Source organism: Chiloscyllium punctatum, chromosome 6, assembly GCF_047496795.1.
Source record: "Chiloscyllium punctatum isolate Juve2018m chromosome 6, sChiPun1.3, whole genome shotgun sequence".
In the NCBI taxonomy this organism is placed as follows: domain Eukaryota; kingdom Metazoa; phylum Chordata; class Chondrichthyes; order Orectolobiformes; family Hemiscylliidae; genus Chiloscyllium; species Chiloscyllium punctatum.
In genome coordinates this window covers 80,041,583-80,064,429 of record NC_092744.1, presented here as the reverse complement: position 1 = coordinate 80,064,429, position 22,847 = coordinate 80,041,583, and the positions used below count along the sequence as shown (strand labels likewise).

The window sequence follows — 22,847 nt, the reverse complement described above, 5'->3', positions numbered from 1 at the left end:
CATTCACTCTCTCTGCGATGAGTGCATAGGAGCAGCGGTCACAGACATTCTCACTGACACACTGGCTCCAGCAACACCCAAAATTATAGCTTCTCATCTCCATGGCCTCACCCCTCTCTATCTCTCTGCAACCTCCTTGAACTCTACATTCCTGAAAGAGGTCCTCCACAACTCCCTGAGCATCACTGATTTGCATTGCCTCACCATGACAATTAGGCCTTCATTATTTAAGTTGGCCAAAGCTCCGGAATACTCTCCCTCGATTTCCAGGCTCTTTACATCTCTGTCTTCCTTCAAGAAATATCCTCATCAGCCTTAATATCATATATGTGGGTTGATGCCAGTTTCTGTCTGAGTATGTTACTTTTCAAAAGTACCGTTCATAAGGATCACTGTGTTTGATGTTCAAGTGTTTTCTCAATGTCCATATACTGGATAGTGGTTAAAGCTGGTTGATCCTGTTATTCTCCTTGCCTGAGTAGCACCCCAAACATAACATGCAGAGATTGGTAATCAATGGTTTAATGATTCATGTAAGTTAATAAAATATAGTAGTTGATGGCATTAGTGTTTAAAGTGTCACCAAAAATTGGTTGTTGGTCCAATTGGTTCGTAAATGATTACCTTTAACATTCATAAGTTTAATGATGTCTTTGTTTTCAGATATGAGCTGGGATCTGCTCTCTACATTGGATGGGCTGGAGCATCTCTCCTCATCTTGGGAGGTGCATTCTTGTGTTGTTCCTGTAAAAGAAATGCGCAACCAAGGTGAGTGTTATTTTTCCTGTTGGTTACTTAATCCATCCTGACTATCCCTTGAAGAGTTTTGCATTTTTTTTATAAGATAGACTCCCATTGGGGCAGCCTGGGGTGGCTCAGTGGTTAGCACTAATGCCTCACAGCGGCAGGGACCTGGGTTCAATTCCAGCCTTGGGCAACCGTTTGTGTGGAGTTTGCACATTCTCCCTGTGTCTGCGTGGGTTTCCTCTGGGTGCTCCAGTTTCCTCTGACAATCCAAAGATGTGCAGGTTGGGGTGAATTGGCCACGCTAAGTAGTCCATAGTATTCAGGGATGTGTAAGTTAGGTATATTAGTCAGGAGTAAATATAGGGTAGGGGAATGGGTTACACTTTGTTTTGCTGAAGGGCCTGTTTCCACACTGTAGGGATTCCATTCTTTTAAACTCCAGAGGCTACCTCCTCAGTTTCCTCAATAGCCCATTATAGGACAGTCATGTCTTTCACAGGAATTAGTCTGGTAAATGTCAACTGTACTCCATCAACAACAAATATATCCTTGCTTTGGCAAGGGGACTAGAACGGCACACAATATTTCAGGTTTCATGTATGTGGTGTTGTAAGCAATTGAAGCAAGAGTTCTTTACTCCTGGACTCAAAATGATGAGTTGTCTCTTTAAAGGTTTGCAATTACTTGTTTTTTTTTACATAGCCCGCTGATATAGCCTCAGATAGGTCTCATAACTAGTAGATTCTAAATAGACTCAGTGATAAGCTGGCTCTCCATAGGTCCAACTGTGTGTCAGCTCTGCATGTGCCTATGAGTGGGCTAGATACTAGACTCCACCTGAGCAAGTTCCATAGAGACTTCTTTTCCATTCCCAAGGAAGATAGCATAATTGTTCATTGTCGGCCAAAATAGTGTCTGACAAATGAATCTACTGCCCTAGGAAATTTTTGTTGCAGCAGCTTCATCCATTAAGCTTTGCTAAGCTTTGTCAAAGTACTTGTTTGGATTGATTTTTCCTATTTCTATTTTGTTTTCATGATATTTTGAGACCCATTTGCCTTGATATTCCTGTAGGAAAATTGAAGGAGGGCAACAAGATAAAAATGAATGTATGTAGAAAGGACGAAGTAAGCCAGGCAGGAGCAAAGCTTTAGTTTTGCATGAGGGCACCTAGGAAGGAGAGTGGTATGTCCCAGTACAAGTAATGATGACACTCTGTTCTCTTCGACAGTGGCTACAAATATTCTTCTGCCCAAAGTGGACAACGGATCTACACAAAGACAGAGTCAGCTCATTCAAAAGCTTACGTCTAAATCAGAGACTGACCAAAAAAAAAAATTATGTTACTCAGGTCTTCGAGAGCCTTGCTAGAATCATATGTATTTTGTAAAATCATTATGCCACTCTGTGAAGCATTTAAATAAGTAGAGCATATATCTGCACTGCAATGCTAAATGTTTTGAAGGTTCTAAAATTATAATGCCAGAGATTTTTGTTTTGTTTTAATTGCCACACAACATAAATCATGAATCCATTTATAGAGTATTGTAGTTATATGGCTGGGTTTCAGTCTCATTTGGTTTACTGGGTTGGGATTTGTTATTGGACTGAGAATAGGCATTCTTCTTGTGAGTGAGCAAAGGGAAGGAAAATCTGTTTAAGATCTACCTGCCAGCATCAGCCAGGAATAGATCACCTTGCAAGTTTGGCTATCCCATGCTTTTAAAGAGGGGGCATGTCTCATTGAAACATTGGGGCTGATGAGTTGCCAGGATGGAAGCTAGAATATGATGAGGGTGCAGTGGATATTATTCAGAGAATGAGGTGCAGCAAAATTGTAGTCTTGATGGGGGCTGGTTCCCACTTGAACACTTCTGGTGAGGACAAGTGATTACAAAGAGCTGTAGACATAAAGCAAAGGCCTTGGTTTGTAATCCATTAATTTAAACATGTGGTACATCAAGGTGAGAAGACTGGTGATCTCCATGCATATTGTGTGCACAGCTCACTGGAAGACCCAACCAAATAAATAATCCTTGTGTTTCTTTAATGAAAATCAGTTGACACATAAACATGTTGACACCATTACAGCGTAGGAACTGTCTGAGTCCTCTATTGACTCTACCTGGAGCCTAACTGTAGTCAGAATTTCTCATTTGGAATTCTGATTCGCTGCAGTACCAACTTTCTGTGTTTCAAATTCACATGGGTTTCTGGGCTTAAGACCCACACAGATCCCACTGCGTTTACCTTATACACAGACCACACGATGGTTAACTTCTGCACAGACATACAATAACTAAGCTTGGTGCAGAACTCAGTAAGGGTAAACTCAGGGCAAAATGTAATCAAAGGTCATCATAGCTTTCATGGCAGAATAAGGGAGGGGACATCTTTTTTCATCAATCAGTAAGATATTGAACACAACTGGAGGAGTCAACAAACATTGTTTACCTTTGGGCATGCTAAAACACAGTAGCTGTCCATCTTCCACTCCTTATTGCTTATTATGGCATGGCACTTCTGCAAAGTTATCCTGGCTTTCTGTTCTTGTGTACGGTTGAGAAAGCATAAGTGAACCCTCACAGAGAGTCTTTCCACTTGTCCTTCTTAGATTTGGCTGAAAAATGGCACAAATATAATTTTTCACTTTACTTCCACCATTATGTCCAAGTACACTTGGATCACCTGCATTATGCCTCCAGACATGTGTCATATCAAGAAAGTGTTTTGTTGGGAGGTAGCTCACAGACAGAAGTGCTTTTTGTAAATCAGTATACTGGTCTCTGTTCTTCAAGTAAGACTTAGCATACTTTGCAACACTGTCACAGGTCACTGTATTGGAAAGTGAGAATTCAATTCTATCAATGTGTATTCTGCTAATCCTAAATTTAACCACCCCACAAATAATGAAAAGCATTTCACTGATTAATTGGTTGCACAGTGGCACAATGGTTAACACTGCTGCCTCACAGCATTAGGGACCAGGGTTTGATTCCAGCCTTAGGCAACTGTCTGTGTGGAGTTTGCGCATTCTCCCTCTGTGTGTCCGCATGGGTTTCCTCTGGGTGCTCTGGTTTCCTCCCACAATCCAAAGATGTGCAGGTCAGGTGAATTGGCCATTCTAAATTGTCCAGTGTTCAGGGATGTTTAGGTTAGGTGCATGAGTCAGGGGTAGCTGTATGGGAATGGGTCTGGGTGGGATACTCTTCAGAGGATCGGTGTGGACTTGTTGGGCCAAAGGGCTTGTTTCCACACTGTAGGGATTCTAATTCCCATTCTAAAAACCTTTGGTAACCAAAACCCCTTCAGCCCTGATGAGGTAGTTTTAAAGTGTTCGAAAGCTGCACTATATATTTAGTCTTCTGCATGACAAATCCTTGTGAGCAAGACTGTCTGAAGTCCAAAATCCTGAAACAGTACAGTTTTGTAGCATTGACTGCGCAGCTCTTATAGGATTCGCAGTAAAGCAAAACACTCTGGCTTTATAATCTCTGACTTCTCAATCACCAAACTTCAACATTGAGATGTAGGCCTCAAGAATGCAGAAATAGCCACCCAAAAGCTGTGCACAGAAACAAAGCTAGGTATCGTCAGGCCCTAAAACATTCAAACAAATTGACAAAGTCAATCAATAATATAATCAGAACCTAATACATAAAAATCCAGATCTGCTGACCAGAACAGGGGGATTTACTAATGTGAATTTCAGGAGTTACAAAACGACCTTGAGGTTTTATTGTTTAATGGTTTTTAATGTGCTTCTAATCAGTTAATGTATTAATATTATTTCCAGAGGTTCACATACGAAACAAATCTGTAAAGGTCAGAGGCCAAAGCTATCCTCGGTAATACCTTGCATCTAAAAACTAAAGAAAAGGAAAACAGAGAGGTGCATCTATATAGTACCTTTCACAAATTTAGGATGTCCTAAAGTGCCAATGAAGTACTCTTAGAGTCTAGACACTTCTGCAATGTTGGAAACAGGAGCATTATTCACTGGTTAATTTGTTTTTTGTGATATTGGATTGAAGGATACATTTTGTCCAGGTCATCCGGAAGAGAAAAATATCCTGTTGTACTTCAAAGTAGTGCCATGAAATCATTTATGTGCATGTCAGAGAGTAGGTAGGGCCTAGAGTTTCAGCTCCAATGATGCTGCTCTTGGGCATCAGCCTAGAATTTCACAGTCAACGTTCCTAAAGTGGGACAAAACCCACAACCATCCAACTCAGAAATGTGGACAGCAGCCAGTAAACCTTGGCTAACAGGCAAACCACATTTCAAAAGTGGGAAGGAATGGAGATTTAATAAAAACAACCGAGCCCCTTTAAGAGGTCCAAAAACATAGTACTCATCAATAGATGTACCTCAGAACCAATAGCACAGTTTGGAGGGAAAAAAATAACAGTATTTTAACAAACCCTTTCAAAAGTCAACGAGAAAGCAAGTGGAGTCAGTTTGCAATTGATGGGCCTAATCAAGATGTCACAAAGAAATAGAGATGGTTGAGAAGAAAGGTGGACTACTCCATCGCTTTGAATCTATTTCATCTGATTTATTTTCATTTTTATATACACGTTTGTGTCGTTTGCAGTGCTGAACATTTATTGGTTGCTCATTGTTTTGTATTAGCATAATTGTGTATTTTTCCAGCTTTTTTTTGTAGTTTTTAATAATAAGATTGATAGAAAAAAGTTCTTAATTGTTTGTGTAAATGCTTCAATAGAGTGTAAAGTTTGTTCTTGTTGAAATTAAAACATGCCCAATAAATAAAAATTGAGAACAAAATTTCTCTACGTGTGGCAGCAATTTAACGGGTAAAGGTTGGGGCGGAAGGCAGTTGATGTGATTCTGCTCATTTTCAGCTTTTATTCAGGTGTGTTCACAGGCACACAGAAAACAGCTATGGAGTTGCTGCGTCTGTAATTTCAAAGTCAATTTCTATTACCAGGGGCCATGTATTTAAGGTGGTGGGGGTGGTAGGGGGGGGAGAGGGGAAGGAATTTAAAGGAGATGTGAGGGGCAAGTTTTTTACACAAAGAGTGGTAGGAGTCTAGAACACGCTGGTAAAAACAATGACTGCAGATGCTGAAAACCAAATACTGGATTAGTGGTGCTGGAAGAGCACAGCAGTTCAGGCAGCATCCAAGGAGCAGCAAAATCAACGTTTCGGGCAAAAGCCCTTCATCAGGAATAAAGGCAGTGAGCCTGAAGCATGGAGAGATAAGCTAGAGGAGGGTGGGGGTGGGGAGAGAGTAGCATAGAGTACAATGGGTGAGTGGGGGAGGAGATGAAGGTGATAGGTCAAGGAGGAGAGGGTGGAGTGGATAGGTGGAAAAGAAGATAGGCAGGTAGGACAAGTCAAGGAGACAGTAACTGAGCTGGAAGTTTGAAACTAGGATGAGGTGGGGGAAGGGGAAATGAGGAAGCTGTTGAAGTCCACATTGATGCCTTGGGGTTGAAGTGTTCCGAGGCGGAAGATGAGGCGTTCTTCCTCCAGGCGTCTGGTGGTGAGGGAGCGGCGGTGAAGGAGGCCCAGGACCTCCATGTCCTCGGCAGAGTGGGAGGGGGAGTTGAAATGTTGGGCCACGGGGCGGTTTGGTTGATTGGTGCGGGTGTCTCGGAGATGTTCCCTAATGTAGAGGAGACCACATCGGGAGCAACGGATACAATAAATGATATTGGTGGATGTGCAGGTGAAACTTTGATGGAGAACACGCTGCCAGGGGTGGTGGTGGTGCCGATACAATAGGAGGTGTTTAAGGGATGTTTAGATAAGCACATGAATATGCAAGGAATGGCGAGATATGGACCAAGGGCAGGCAGAAGGGGTTAGTTTTTTTTTAATAGATATTTTTAGTGGAAATTTAACATTTTTACAAGTTTACAAAAATAAAAAAAACTTTTAAGTACAAACATTGAGATACAATTAAATCTTAAATAAATAATAGAAGGGGTTAGTCTAATTTGGCGTCATGTTCGGCACAACATTGTGGGCCGAAGGGCCCGTTTCTGTGTTGTACTGCAGTCTAACATGTTAAAGAGTCAATTAACACAGACTTCAACAGAGCTCTTTGACTGCTGGAAGGCAGCTTTACTGAAGAATGTGATATTTATCAGGGTCACCACAGTCAGTGTGGAGTGGAGGTTCATGAAACTGTGAAATTGACAGGCTGGAATGCCTTTAAGAAATGAAACTGACGATCTGTTTCGCAAGCCTAAGTGAAAGGCTTTCGCTCATGGGATTTTCTTCCTGACAATGTACTGTCACTGCTTCACAGGTGCTTTCCAGGAGGTCATTTCAACCTGTGTGTTTACTAGCCTCAATCTGTACTTCCCTGCTGGCAACCTCTGCAACATGGGGACAGTTAAAGCATCACTAACCTGGGCCTTCAATAAGAAAGGAGTATCAAAATCAACAGCAAAAAGGAGTAACAGAAGCAGAGGGAATAATGGGCTAGCCATGGTTAATGCTGGGTTACAGTGGGCAGGGAGGGAGGGGATGGTGGACCTGGATAAGATGCTCTTTGGAGGGTCAATGCGGACTTGATGGGCTGAATGGCCTCTTCCCACTCTGCAGACTTTCTATGATTCTAATGAATGCCTGCTCGTGAGCCACGTGCTGCTCCTCAGGATAGGGTGGACACAGAGGTCAGGCTGGAAAGTTCCTTACCACCAGCACAGGGTACACATGCAGTGGGTCAGCTTCCACAGTATGACTGAACCACAGTGCTTCAGGAGGCTCAGGATTTCATGGCAGGTCATTGCTAACAATTCCAACTTCCCAAAGCAAGACCTCGTTCTAGCTGGGCCATAATGGTTATTAATGTGGCCCTGAATTTCTTCACTACTGTCACGTTTTGGGGTCTACTGATACCAACTGCTGCCCAGGTGATTAACGCCGTGTTTGTCCCCAAAGCCACACTATATGTCCTCTTCGCTACTTATAAAGAGCCATCAGATGCATTTGCTGCAATGGTTGGATTCCAACAAATGCAGCGAGTCATGGATGTTATGCTGTTGAGAATGGAGGCACTCTCAATTCAATCAAAAAACGAGTCTATGCAATCATTGATCAGTTAGTATGTAATCACAGGAAAGGTTACATGCATGTTACCTGTATTTTGGAAACTTAAATGTCCAAACTCAGTTTTGTGCTAGCTGCTTTTCACAGTGTTATTATAAAGGTACCTATTAATATGGCAGTCCATGCCAACAATAGTAACGCATCTCCATTTCATAGTGCCAAAGTGGAACTGTTAGTCATACCAGTGAACATTTTAAATTCTCAGTTTCTCATATTTTCTGGACCATATTTTGCCTTGATTCCCTCTTATAGTATAATTCCCTCCAAATTTGACTCTTGCAATCAAAAGTGCAACTGTCTGAATGCACTTGTTCACCTGCTGAGCCTGAAAAGGGAGATTGTTTTACTATCAATTGAAGCTGAAGTGAACTAAGAATAGATTGGGCCTGCGAAGATCATTTCTCTGTTTCTTATATTTGCTTCTAAAACAGACCTCCAGAACTTTGATGAAGCCCTTTCTATTTTACTGTTACTTATATAACAATCAGCTGATTGACATATCAATCATTAGCGAATTATATACAAGTATGACCCACCAGTAGCAGTGCACCAACAACAAGGCAGGGTAGGAAGAGAGGGAGGCCCCTTTATTTTTCATATTTTCTTATCAACCTATTCAGGTATGCTATGATACTCCTTTGGAGCAGAAGGGATTTGATCCCAGGCCTCCTAGCTTAGAGATAGGGACACTACCAATCTGCCACAAAAGTCTGTTTATTTCATGCAAATCTTCTTGAAAGGCAAAACTGTTGTGTGATGATCATTATAGATGTATGCCTCATGGCAGCCACCCTGTCAGCCTTTACACTGAGGCCCAATGGAAAGGCAACAATGAGTTCCCACCAGCATTCTGCCCCATGTCTCTGTTGGAAACAGTCCTCCAATGCACTTCAGTCAGTACCAAAGTCATCATTGTCCCCGCTCTCATAACTGGGGAATCAGCAGTATCAGTAATTTATGAGCGTTTGAGTTAGAATGATTCACATCAGAGATGGTGGGGCAGGGCAGGGGGTGAGGTGTGGGGATGGTGGAGAGGAGGCACTTGCACTCCCATTTCCTTATTACCTGTAGAAAGCCTTGTGAATTTGCTGCCTAGTTTGGATCCCCATAGGTTGCTTACCTGTGAAGGGTTAATAATGCATCCCATTCTTCTACTTCTTCTCCAACCAGCACTGGTTGAACTGTATATAATAACGAGAGACAGGAATGGGCCCCTTGGCCCGTTTGAGATTGCTCTGCCATTCAAATCCGATGCTTCCAATGTGGTCTTTTCTACTCTGGGGAGAACGAGCATTTCAGCCAGGCCCACAGAGACCAACTTGATCTCCCAGTCACTGCCCATTTCAATTTTCCTTCCCATTCCCTCTCCAACACGTCCACCCTCAGCCTCCTCCATTGCCACGGTGAATCAGACCACAAATTGGAGAAACAAGACCTCAGCTTCCGCCTGGGAAGCCGACAGCCCAGAGGACTCAACATTGAGTTCTCCAATTTCAAATTACTTCCCTTCCCAAACCCCTCCTCCTTTCTAGCTCCTCCTCCTCCTCCTTTCCATTTCACTTACTGACCCTTCCTTCCAGCTACCAACCAGATTCATTCCTCCCATCGACCAACCAGGTCGTGTCCTCTACCTGTGTTCACCTGTCACTGCTTTACCACTGCTCCCCACTTCCCGCCCTTTTATCTGCAGCTCCTGAAGGAGGGTTATACCCAACACATTGACTTCTCCACCTCCTGATGCTTGCTGTGTTCTTCCAGCTCTTCCTGCTCATCTACTTTGGATTCCAGCATCTGCTGGATTTTAATCAATAATTCAATAAGATCATGGCTGATCTTCTGCTCACTGTCACCCACTCTAACTACCTGTATTTCCTTCCATTTCTTTAGTAACCAAAAATCGATCAATTCCTGTGTTAAATGGTTTCAGGAACTGAGTTTCCACCTCTCCCTCCAAAAACCGCTGTGTAAAGAAATTTCTCATGTCTGTCCTACATGGCCATCTCCTCATTCTGAGACTGTGATCAGACCCAGAGTTCCAGACCAATGGAAACAGTTTCTCAGCATCTACCCTGTCTCAATGTGTTTCAATTACATCACCTTTCATTTTTTCCAAATTGAGGGTATGTGGGCCTATCAATTTCTCCCCAAAGGATAATCACCTCATTCTTGAAAATGGGGGCTGGTTCGCTCAGTTGGCTGCTCTGCAACGCCAACAGTGCAGGTTCAATTCCTGCACTAGTTGAAGGAGAGTCCTTCCATCTCAGCTTCTCCCCTTGCTTGAGGTACACTGACCATCAGGTTAAACCACCTCTGTCTAGTGAGGGAATGGAACAATGGTGACTTTACCCAATTCTGGATCAGTCCTAAGGCAAGCTGGAGAACTTCATCTTCTTGAGCAAGTCCAGTACAACTCTGAAATCCATGAAACTATTACACTCGATATTAGACTGACTCTCAGTTAACAAGCCACTACCCTGAATTCCCAGCCTATAACCTATCCAACTTTTTAATTCATCAGCAATGTAGTTGGTGAGTTCCAACTCACAGCTGGTGCCTGTCAGTCACTCTGACATTCCAGATTCTATATCTGTCCTTATCTGGTTACTATACTTGGAGCTGTCTCTGCAGTGAATTTCTGCTTAAGAGATCTTCAACTTGGGTGTTAAACAAGTACCAAGTCAGCAAAATATCAGCAGAGATCACTAAACGGCCCACTCCTTTATAGCTCCTGGGGTGGGGAAAACCATAAAGACATCATTCCATCCAGTTTGCCCATATTTATTGTGCCCATTTGGGTGCCGCCATGTTTACTGCTGGCAGGGCATGCTTACAACCTTTCGAATACACAGTGTGAACCTTTCAGGGGACTCAGGATTCGCAGCCTTGTTTCTCACAGCATCATTCCTAACATTAATGGTGACAGAAGGAGATTCGGTCGTAACCTCCAAAAGAGGATGGATAAGGACTTGAATGGACGAAATCCACAAGGCAATAGGGAAAGAGCAGGACAATGGGACTAAATGCGACGTGCTCTCAAGGAGTTGACATGGGCAAAAGATGGGCTGAATGATTTCACGGCTAAATTTCAAACTCAGTTCACAGTGAATATTGATGAGTTCCAAGTTGTAGCCTCTGCTAAATAGGTTGTGACAGCTAACAATGAGAAGTGTGGATTTCATAGCGCTGTTCTGTTAGTTCACTTTCTGTTAATTGGTGAGAGACCAGGCATAAACCTTCAAGAAACTCAGTCCAGGACAACACCAATGATATGACAGAATATAACAAATTTATGCCAAGTTTAAGTTTTAAAGGCAGATGGATTAAATATACAGGAGGAGCATTTATTGTTTTTTTCTGTTTTACTATCTTTAAAAGTTTTTTTTTCTACTATACGCAGAAGTGAGAAGTCTTAAACTGTTCCTGAATCCTGCAAAAGGAATAATTCGAGAGGAGAAACAAAACATGATTCTAGATTAAATTAGATTAGAATCCCTACAGTGTGGAAACAGGCCCTTCGGCCCAACAAGTCCACACCGACCCTCTGAAGAGTAGCCCACCCAGACTCATTTTCCTCTGACTAATGCACCCAGCACTATGGACAATTTAGCATTGCCAATTCACCTAACCTGCACATCTTTTTCAATGTAGTGCTGAGGAAATGTGGGCAGTGCTGTGTATTTGAAACTTTGGAGAGGACAGTACAGTGTAGTACCACCCTTGCAAGAAGAATCAAACCAAGAGAGGACAGAACGGTGGGCAAAAGGAAATGTAAGCCAGAATTTGTAGTTGGTTGTCACCTGAGTTTTAATTCAATGATGGATAGGACATGACAAATGGTTGCTAAAGTAACTATTGTTTTCCTCTTCTTCAATTCTCTGCCCAGAGACAGGTCTGACCCATGACACTGCGATCACCATCACTGGTAAAGCTGGGAACCATGTCCCATATCCATCTCTGCTGGAACAGGGATCGAACCCATGTTCTTGGCACCAATGTGATCCAAACCAGCTCTCCATGGGCTGAGTTGCTGTGGCAAAACATGAATTTACCTGCATGCTGTCACCTAGGGCAATAGGTAGTGATGTAAATGCCTTAATTCCTTTCTAGGTCTGACCAGGAATCTCTCCCACTTACGCCACTGACATACACTGAAAGGATTTTCAGGTTAATACCCTTCAACCTGCTCAGCCGTATTATGATACATCCTCCTTGACATCAAGTCTTAGAATGAGACTTGAGCTTAGTCTATATATGGATCCAAGTCTCCATAAGACCTCTGTTGTCACTATTCTAAGGCAAAGAAATTACAATATAAACAACTCAAACCATATTGTAACTCTGGTCCTGTAATATCAACAGCAATCTGAATTGGCATCATGCTTTTAAGGCAATAAAATATCACACGGTGGTTCACACGAGCAATGTAAAATCAAATTTGACACCGAGCTGCATAAGGAGGCATCAGAGAAATAATTGAAAGATTCGGTAGACAGGTTAGGAATGTCTTAAAGAGGAAATTGAGGCAGAGAGCTGAAGGGGGGGAATTCAAGAGGATCCAAACAAAGCCTCCAATGAAGTGATTAGAATCAGGGATGCACAAGACACCAGAATTGGAGGAACAAAAGTAATTCGGTGGGTTGGAGAGGCTGGAGGAGAATACAAAGGTCAGGAGGGGCAAGGCCATCGAGTGATTTTCAAACAAGGCTAGAATTCGGAAATTGAGAAATTGCTTGAGAACTGATGAATATCTGCAAGCACAGGGGAGAAGGGTAAAAGGAAGCTAGTGGGAGTTAAAATACACACAGCAAGCTCAGCTTTGATCACTGGAGTTTACAGAGGGTGGATTGTGGGTGGTCAGGCAAGGCTGAGTAGTCAAGTCTCGAGGGAACACAAGACATCAAAGAGGGAGGGTTTCAGAAAACAATAAGCTGAGGCAGGGGTTCTGACAGAGATGGAAAATGTCCATCCAAGTGGTAGGTGTTGTCAGTTTATGTTTGGAAACTGATGAATTATCAGCAACAGGCAGCGTCTGGATGACAATTAGGAGGTATCAAGGAAACGGGGACTTTAAAGGTGATGATGCAGGACAGGGGAAAAAAAGTCATCGAGATGACTCTGGCAAGAGATGTTTGTAGCCAGGACACTATAGTCCCACCTAATTGGACAACAATGGAGAGATATTGGCAGATAATGGAATGATTAATATATCAAAAGTTGCAATCATATTGAGAAAGATGAGGAGAAACTCTGTACATGAGCCACATTTGTACAGGATGTTATTTGGGTTTCTAATCGGAGATGTTTTGGCTCTGTGGAAACTTAATTGGAAAGATTCTAAATGGAGTTCTGGGAGAAATGTGCACAGATTTAAGAGGTAACATATGTTTAAAGAATATGGAGAGAAAAGGCTGGAGATGGACGGTAATGTGCAATGTTGGAAGGCCAATAAACTCATGACCAGTCTCTTGTTGTAAACCCTCCAGCCTCAGACTATTTTGTTACAACAGCACCTGCAGATGTTTACACATGAGGCAATACAGAACAGTGGTATCATACATTATAGCCAGATGAATTCGTAATGACATCCTTGTTGAAACAGTGAACCATGACAAAATAAAGCAAAATAACTGAATGACAGTAGCATCCGATATAGATTCTCTCTTAATATCAGTGAAGCAAGTCTCAAGGGAACTATTTCAGTGCAAAGGCTGATGTGCTGCTTGACGTATTCATTCACTGGCTGAAGAAATAGCCTCAGTCTGTCTGGATTGAAGTTCCCCTTCATATCGTTGAAGTTGCTCCCAGAATCCCTCATTGGGCTCCACCGTTGGTCTGACTGATTTCACGTGCTGTGAAAATAAAACACAGCAACAGGTTTAAAATCCATCAGTCAGGTTCTACAGGAGGGAAGTGGAAATGCTGGCTGGGTTGCTTCACTTCATAAGTTAAATCTACCAGGGGCCAATTATTGTAACTCCACTGCCAATCTAGCTGGCATCATTGAACTCTATGCAAAGGTCCTGAGGCACTGTGGCAGCATAACTACCTCAGGACTAGAATGTTCATCTTCAAGTCCTACCTGCTGAAGGTGTCTCATACCATGTCAGGACTTAATTGAGGAATATGATGGAATTGCCCAGGGAAGAGAGCCGACAGGATTGCCCAGTGAAATACTTGTCTTATCAGGAAGCCAGACAGAAAGCCTGTAGTCAATGGCAAGGATCGTAGAGGGGTTCAATCTCATCTTAGCACAGGGCTCTGTTAGAACATGGAGAACTTGGAGGCCATCCTTTCTAGAGTGGAGATGGTGTTCAACTTAATTTGCAAAAGTGTGATCCCAATCGTGATGCAGCGTCTCAGACCTGCTGCAATGCCCCAGTGAAGTGCAAAGGCAGCTGGAGGAACAACATCTCGTCTTCCAATCAGGTACATTACAGCCTTGATCACTCAAAATTGAGTTCAATAATTTCAGAATATTTGTCATCCACATCAGTTACTGTCTCCCACACTCCTATGTCTCACTTTGTACGGGTTGATCCTTGTACAGCCAACCCATTTTCAAGTATTCCTTCTTCCAATTAGCAACTCCTGTCGTATTTTCACTCTCTTGACTTATCATAAGCTATATTTTTGTTTGCCTATCCCTTTTTTTACTTTCTCTCTCTCTCTCTCTCTGCCCCTGTCTGAGCATCATGTCCACTCCCCCACCACCCATCATCAGCATAAAAACCACCCTTTCCCAGCTTTGTCAGTTCTGACATTGGATTGCCAGACTCTGTTTCTCTCTCCACGGATGCTGACAGACCTGCTGAGTTTCCCCCATTGTCTGTATTGTGTTACAAGTATAAGCACAAGGAGTAGATTATAATATTCAATATGCAGTCAGTTCTAAAATTGCGACATTTGATTATCCCAAAGTGTTAATTTCATTTCTGCTTACCAATGGGATTAGGGCTTGTTGCATCGATTACAATAGATTTCTGAGAATAGTTCAGAGGTCACTGGAGAGATGCCACTGGAAAGGAGTTTAAAGGTGATAGCCATTGAGACTAGAAGGCTGTGTGTGAGTGCATGTATGTATGAAAGAGACTGGGAGAGAGACAGAAAGCAAATTTCACATCAGGAATGGCTGTTTTTGTCTAAAGGTAACCAATCTGCATTGGGTTCTGCATAGTTGGGGCAAAGAAAAGTCTTACACAGTTGAATAGCTTTGCATTGTGACAGCTCAGTGAAGACATTGGAGACAATGAACAGAATTAACAGTTAGACAATTGTTAATTGGGTGGCATGGTGGCTCAGTGGTTAACACTGCTGCCTCACAGCTCCAGGGATCTGGGTTTGATTCCAGACTCGGGCAACTGTTGGAGTTAGCACATTCTCCCCGTGTCCGTGTGGGTTTCCTCCAGATTCCTGATTAGATTCCCAAGTGCTAAAGTTTCCTCCCACAATCCAAAGATGTGCAGGTTAGGTGAATTGGCCATGCTAAATTGTCCATAGTGTTCAGGGATGTAAAGGTGGGGTGCATTAATCAGGGTGTGGGTGGGTTACTCTTCGGAGGGTCGGTGCGGACTGGTTGGGCTGAAAGGCCTGCCCCCACACTGTAGGGATTCTAATTCTAATTCAAAACTGAACTCAATACGTTCTTTGCAGTTGATGCACAGAGAAGTCTTAGAACAAATGAATTACAATGCATAGTGAGGGCTCAGGGAATGTCTAAAACTGTGAAGGGCTATAAGAAGGCAATGAATAATTAATAGTTCAGCACAATAGGCAGTGAGGGTCAAAAACCGAAGTGCAGCATTTACTTTGTTCAACTGAACCAAATTAGAGTTTAGGAAACTAATCCAGGGCTTCAGTGGCTTGATAAAGCTGGCTAGATGCGCAAGTCAGCAAGCGAGGGCTCAAAGAAGTCGGAAGAACTAGAAGGGTTTGAAAGAAATCTGTGTACCATCAACAGTGCAGTATAATTGTGACGTGCTGGAGTGCCATTTTCAAAGATCTAGGGAATTTACTCCCAGGAAAGGAAGGTGAACTCCCAGGACATCAGCAGTGCTTGAGGCAGTACACAACAGACCAACTTTTCAAGGCCAGATCATCGAGAGTGAAAGCCAAATCCCTTGTGAAATTTTAATGAGATTTGGTGACTCACGATGTCATTCACATCTGGGAGGGAAAGGGAAAATTGCTGAGGGATCTGTTTGATTAAATTCATTATTGATGAGTTCTGTGGTGAGTTCAACTATCATTTGCCGGTTACCCATATTTGCATCACGTTAAGTTTGGGATGTTAGGATATAAGTCTTATCTATCTTAAAACAACCTAAACCCTTCTTTCATGTCAATAACCTTTGCATGTTTGTTTGGGTAAGCTTCATTACTCTTCTTTCGTGATTAAAGAAGCCTGGCTGACTTATTTCTAATACTAAGCCAGTTAAAGTGTGAGCCTGAGATAATCGGTCATATCATCATCCTGGTTGAATGCGAGCAGTGGGGGAGTGGGGCTGGAGAGGAATCGATGTGCATCTCCAAGTTTGAGTGAAACAAGTGGAAGCTCGGAGTAAAGTCAAGCAAGGTTAGCTTGTTGCTATGCAAACTCTGACTGATTAATACCACACATTGTCTGCACTGCAGAGCTTTGGCACAAACACCCTTTCACTATGCTCTCACCAAATGTCTCAGGCTTGCTTTGCATCAGAGGTGCAGATGTTACGGGTACCATCTGGCCGACCAGTGGCACTTGTGCAACAGAGAAGTGCTGCAGAGCCACATTTCGCAGGCAGAGAATGTGCAGTTCACATCAAACAGGTAGAACTCCTGCTTGTGCTGATCTTTTCGCACGCTGGTCTACAGACACTAAACGTGGTGATGGATTTTTTTCCAACTAACAGACTAACCTGCGTTAATCATTCTGGAAATATTGATAGCAATAGAGGTTCAAGCTGCGGTACTAAAATAAATCAGCAGTAAGAAAAGGTTGAATTGAACCTTTGAAGCAATTTAATTTAGCTAATGGGACTAACTGAAGACCCTCTGTCTGATTGCTCACATCCCTTCCTTATTGATTTCCATAAAAGCAATTTGGTCAGTAAAATAACATTTTCTGAGAACATCACGTACAACCACACTGAACTCTGAAGGGACAAAGTGTGGCTGTGTGTTGTTACCCATAATACTGGAGTAAAACTAAGGCTGCCTGCCTCTGTTGCTGTAGAAACCATCCCAATAATGTCATGAGCTAGGTTTCACAATAGGCACAGCAGTTTATTATTCCTCCCTAATTTCCTCTTCATCCATACCAATAAAGTGCTGACTCATGGCTGGCATTGGGTTACACTTCAGATTGCCTCAGCTCTCCAGAGGTTCATTCCCCAGCGAGGAGGTTGGGATAGACAGTGTGGTGCCGGGAAAGCACAGCCGATCAGGCAGCATCTGAGGAGTAGGAGAATCGACGTCTCAATCATAAGCTGTTCTATGGTAAGAATAGGAGTAGACCACTCAGCCCCTGAAGCCTACTCCACCACTCTATCAGCTTATGGTTAGCCTGCAGCCCATCTAGCCAGTACAACTCCGTATCTTCTGATCCATAACAAAACCCTGTCAAACTCGGTCTCCAGGTTGTGTGTCAGATTTCTGCCTTTATGAGAAAAAAATGTTTCCCACTCTCCCTCCTAAATAGCTTAGTCCTGGCTCTCAAAATTATAGCCTCTCTTTCTTGATGACCCCCATCAGAGGAAATAGTCCCTCCGCATCTACGCTGCTAAACTCCCTTATTACTGTAAACACCTCACCTGTCAAATTTCAAAACGTAAGGGTTCACTGTGCCCAGGCTTGTTTTTCACACAGCATTAACATATCCGATCTACAGCAAGCCGGAGTCCACAGTGATGGCGATGGTGAGGCAAGGTGATGGCAGAGTGGCATTATCACTAAACTATTAATCAGGAGACCAATGTAATCTTCTGGGTTCAAATCCTGACACGGCAGATGGTGGAATTTGAATTCAATTAAAACAAACTGAAATTAAGAGTATCATTATTAAGGACCATGAAACCATTGCCGATTGTCAGGAAAAGACCCATCTGGTTCACCAAAACCCTTTAGGGAAGAGGACTGCCATCCTCACCTGGTCTGGCCTACATGCTTCAGACTCACAGCAAAAGTGATTGAATGTCAACTGCCCACTGGGCAATCAGGGTAGGGAAGTGGATGCTGACCTAGCTAGTGATGCCCATACCGTGTGGTATGGGCCAAGTCTCACGCCAGGAGGTGTCAGTTTCAATTCACCATTCATTCCAAAGTATCTGATCTAAGTCACTGACAAGATGCCACTGACCCTCCCCAGCCCCTGAGCCCACTCTCCTTCCCCACCCTACCACTGACCCCAGGCTGGATTCGAAGAGCTGCCTTCCCACTCCTGATTGGTAAAAACAATGACTGCAGATGCTGGAAACCAGATTCTGGATTAGTGGTGCTGGAAGAGCACAGCAGTTCAGGCAGCATCCAAGGAGCTTCAAAATCTACTTCGAAGCTACTTGGATGCTGCCTGAACTGCTGTGCTCTTCCAGCACCACTAATCCAGAATTCCCACTCCTGATTGTCATCCTATGAGTGTCTCTGGAGAGAGAATGGTTGTGACAGCAATCAAAGTCTGAGTTAGGCAGACCTGTGTTGCCCCGCAATGTTTGAGCTGCCTATGAGATCTGTTAGCATCCATTGGACCACGTCCCAGAAACAGAAGAGTTAAGAGAAGGGAGGTGCTGCCCTTGTGGTAATACGACCTTGATCACCTTCCAAAGCTGGTCCTAGTAATAATGATCACAATCATTGATTGTTCTAAAAACAACCCATCCGGTTCAGTAGTTTGTGCCCTTTAAGGTTGGAAATCTGCCTGCCTTAATCGGGTTAGTGTAGATTTGATTACAGATCCACAGCAATGTGGTTAACTCTTAACTGCCTTCTGAAATATCCCAGAAAACCACTCACTTTGAGTGCAATTGGGGTGGGCACTAACTTCTGGCCTTGTCCACGATGTCATGGAAGAATAAAGGGGCGTTTGGTTGGACCTTCTCACTCACTGACTCAGTCTCAGCTGAAGCTTTGCCCCATCCTGTTCACCATGATCCAGGAGGTCAGGATCGTGTAAAGGGTGTGGACTGGGTTTACTTGCATTGTACCAGAGGTGGGCTTTAACTATATGGGGAGGTTGACATCCTTCCCCTTACAGCAGAGATGGTTAAGGGGAGATTTAATAGAGACATTCAGAATTACGAGGGGCTTTGGTAAAGTAGATAGGGCAAGACTGTGGCAGGAGGGCAGCGAACAGAGGATTTTTCAGTGGTAAAACCTTGCTGTTTAGCTGATAAAAGACTCAGTGGCGAAAACATTTTACTCTTCTCATGCAGTGTTATGGTGCAGAAAGAGGCCATTCGGCCTGCACTGTTTCTGGTTGCCACAGCCTTACTGTCACACAGGGGCTGCTCTCTCATTAGAGAGAGATGTGACTGGTGGAGGTTTAACCCAAGGGTCAGCCTGGTGGCTCAGTGATCAGCACTGCTGCCTCACAGTGCCAGGGACCTGGGTTCAAATCCAGCCTCAGTTGACTGTGTTGAATTTGCATGTTCTCCCCGTGCCTGTGTGGGTTCCCTCTGCGTGCTCCAGTTTCCTCCCACAGTCCGAAGACGTGCAGGTCTAGTGGACGGCTGTGTTAAATTGCCTGTAGTGTCCAGGGTTGTGCAGGCTGGGTGGGCTAGCCTTGGGGAATGCTGGGTTACAGGGATGGGGGTGTTGGGGGATGGTGGTGGGGTGAGGAGACATCTCTTCAGCCAGTGAGTGGTGGGCCAGTGGAATCCATGGAGCGCGGTGGAGGCTGGGACGTTAAATGCCTTCAAGGCAGAGATTGATAAACTCTTGATTGTTTAAGGGGTACGGGTAAGTGACGTTAAAATGCCCATCTGCCACAATTTTTGGATTAGTGGTGCCGGAAGAGCACAGCAGTTCAGGCAGCCTCCGAGGAGCAGCAAAATCGACGTTTCGGGCAAAAGCCCTCCTGATGAAGGGCTTTTGCCCGAAACGTCGATTTCGCTGCTCCTTGGATGCTGCCTGAACTGCTGTGCTCTTCCAGCACCACTCTAATCCAAAATCTGGTTTCCAGCATCTGCAGTCATTGTTTTTACCTATCTGCCACAATTGAATGGCGGGATAGGCTGAATGGGCCTTAGTTTCACTCCTATGTCTTCTGGGTGCTCTGAAGAGGGGGAGGGGGGGGTAGGCATGGGCTGGATGGCCTGCTTCCACGCTGTAAGGATTCTATGCCGGTGGTGGCAAAAAAAAGGGCAACAGGGCAACTACTCAGGCAATAGCCCCAGGGGTGGGAGCGCAGCTAAGGGGAGGAGGGGCCGAACGGCCTCCTGCTGCACGGTGGGAGTGGGAGTGGCCGGTGTGTCTGACTCACCTGGAACGCCTCCTGCAGGGACAGGCGCCGGTACTTCATGAAGTAGGCGGTGCAGACGGCGGCGGAGCGGCTGCGGCCGTTCTTGCAGTACACCAGCGTCCTGCCGCCCCGCCTGGCCGCCTCCTCGATCGCGTCCGCGCACCGGTCGAAGTACTTGTGCAGATTCTCGGCGGGCTCGTCGAAGACCGGCACCCGCATGCCGCCGATCCTCAGCGCCGGGAAGGGCTGCTGCTTGGATACATTGATGCAGAAGGTGACCCCTTCTCGGGAGAGCAGCTCGCTGTCACAGGCGGACCGGGAGTTACTGATCAGCACCGAGTCACTCAGCGCGCACAGATGCAACATCTGACAAGTGTGGGGTGGTGGGTGGGAGCTGGGTTTGGGTGGGAATTCCTCCCTGAGATGAATTGCAGGAGTCAGAACCACTCCCTAAGAGTTTACCCCAGTCCAGGTAGCAGCAAGGTGAATAAATTGGGACATCCTGATAAACGCTTAAAAGTGCGTCTCTCTCTGAAAGCAGTCCAGTGATCTCAGCTGAGTGTGTACGAGTAATAAATCTGCTCTGTTTACAGTCAACTCATGGCTTGGGAGGGTTCCACCAGGTCCTAAAGCACACTGCAAATTGTTCGCTCTTGATGGAAAGGACTCCTACAAAAATATATAAGCAGGAGATTTAGAGTCTCCTCAGTTTAGGGAACTAAACAAAAGGAACTTATATGAGGCAAACAAGAAACACAAATATTTTCTTACTCCCTTCCACTTAGAATTCCCATTATGCAGAAACAGGCCACTCGGCCCAACAACACCACACTCTCCCTCCGAAGGCCATCCCAACTATTTCCCATGGCTAACCCACCTAGCCTGCATATTCCAGGACACTATGGGCAATTTAACGCAGCCAATCTACCTACCCTGCACATCTTTGGACTGTGGGAGGAAACTCCTGCAGGCAGGGGGAGAATATGCAAGCTCCACACTGACAGTCACCCAAGAGTGGAACAGAACCTGGTTTTTCGTCATGCTGTGAGGCAGCAGTGCTAACCACTGAGCCACCGTGCCACCCTACTCGCTTTTAATTTCCACTTGCAGTTGTCCTTCCGTGTCTCAATCATAATGTTATTCTTTAAACCAGTCAGCTATTCAGCAGCATGAGGCATCACAGCCAAAACTGATGCCATCCTTCACCAACATCCACTTTCCCTTGGCTGAGAATCTCCCTGCCCCGTGATACGGGAAGGACATTTGCAGCCCCGTAGTTAGAAAGCAGGACAAGGTCAGCTGGTGTCCAAGGATAGTTTCCCAGATGGGTAAAACATCTTCTTCACACATCCATAAGGCCATACAGATATAGGAGCAGAATAGACTATTCAGCCCATTGACATTGCTCTGCCATTGAATGAATTCATAGCTGATCTGATAATCCTCAGTTTCCTAAATTCAACTTTCCTGCCTTTTCCATGTAACTCTAGGTGCCATTACTGGTTAAAACCTGCCCACCTCAGCCTTACTTGACATATACATAATATGTAGACATAACAATCAGCTTGTACAACCCTCTGCAGTGAAAGATTCCACAGGTTTCTTACCCTCAGAGAAGAAATTCCTCCTTGACTCTGTCTTAAATGGCCAACCCCTTACTCTGAGGTCAACTCTCTGGTCCCAGCCTCAATGAAAAGGGAAACCAACTTTTTTTGCATCTGCCCTGTCAAGCCCTCTGATATTCATCTTCATGCATGTGCCTTTTCATAAAAGAAAGTGACCAGGAAAGAAGAACTGCACATCACCGTTACCGCAATTGCACAAACGCCAATTATGCATGAGTGGTGAGATTCTCAGTGAAACACAGACTCTCACCATTGTTTGTTCAGATGAAAGGTTGAGCAAACCCTTTTTGGGTGAGACAGCAAAACAGTCACAAAGGTCGGTTAAAACTTAATGAACCTTGGCCCTCAATGATCTTACGCTGTCCTTTTCAGACTGAACTGCTGAACTTCTGACTTGGTCAAAGGTTATTAAAATTGACTGAGGCGTCCGTATCTCCGTGGCCAATCAGTCACCCTTGGTAACTTGTGAGCACTTCCTCCTTCGTTCACCCATGTGAAATGCCAGGTAATGAGATCCCCTGTGGCCTTTGACCTACCAGTCTATTCTAGCACTTCCTGCTGTTGTTCAGGCTGAGATCAGCTAGCCCAGCATAATGAGATTTTTTAATTCATTCACAGCATGAGGCACTACTAGCAAGGCCTCCATTTATTGCCCACTGGGCAATTGTCAATCACATTGCTGTGGGTCTGGAGTCGTATGAAGTCCAGACCAGGTGTGGATGACAAATTTCCTTCCCTGAAGGACATTAGTGAACCAGCATCATTTGCCAATAGACTCTCAATACTAGATTTTCTTTTATTGGATTCAAATTCCATCATAGTGGGATTCCTCCCAGATCCCCAGAACATAATCTGGGTCTCTGGATTAATAGTCTGACAATAATGTCACTAGGCCATTGACTTCCTTGGTTGTTATTGCTCAACTCTATCTAAAGTAATGCTCTCAGCTTTTGTG

At 44.2% G+C, this 22,847-nt stretch overlaps 2 protein-coding genes across 4 annotated transcripts in view; one reads left to right on the top strand and one right to left on the bottom strand.

Moving 5' to 3' along the window:
* LOC140479126 (claudin-15-like) overlaps positions 1-5,528 on the top strand; it is a 44,400-nt gene extending 38,872 nt beyond the window's left edge. For all 3 annotated transcript variants that reach the window (XM_072573066.1, XM_072573067.1, XM_072573068.1), the window contains 2 exons: positions 664-768; positions 1,979-5,528. In XM_072573066.1, the coding sequence (XP_072429167.1) occupies positions 664-768; positions 1,979-2,060 (187 nt within the window). In that variant the 3' untranslated portion in view covers positions 2,061-5,528. The remainder of the gene's footprint in view (positions 1-663; positions 769-1,978) is intronic.
* Positions 5,529-11,135: 5,607 nt separating this feature from the next.
* dusp28 (dual specificity phosphatase 28) lies at positions 11,136-20,840 on the bottom strand. The gene is made up of 2 exons (XM_072573065.1): positions 20,289-20,840; positions 11,136-13,686 (listed from the first exon to the last, which is right to left on the bottom strand). The coding sequence occupies exons 1-2, from the start codon at positions 20,631-20,633 to the stop codon at positions 13,567-13,569; spliced, it is 465 nt and encodes a 154-aa protein (XP_072429166.1). The 5' UTR covers positions 20,634-20,840; the 3' UTR covers positions 11,136-13,566.
* Between the last annotated feature and the right edge of the window lie 2,007 nt (positions 20,841-22,847).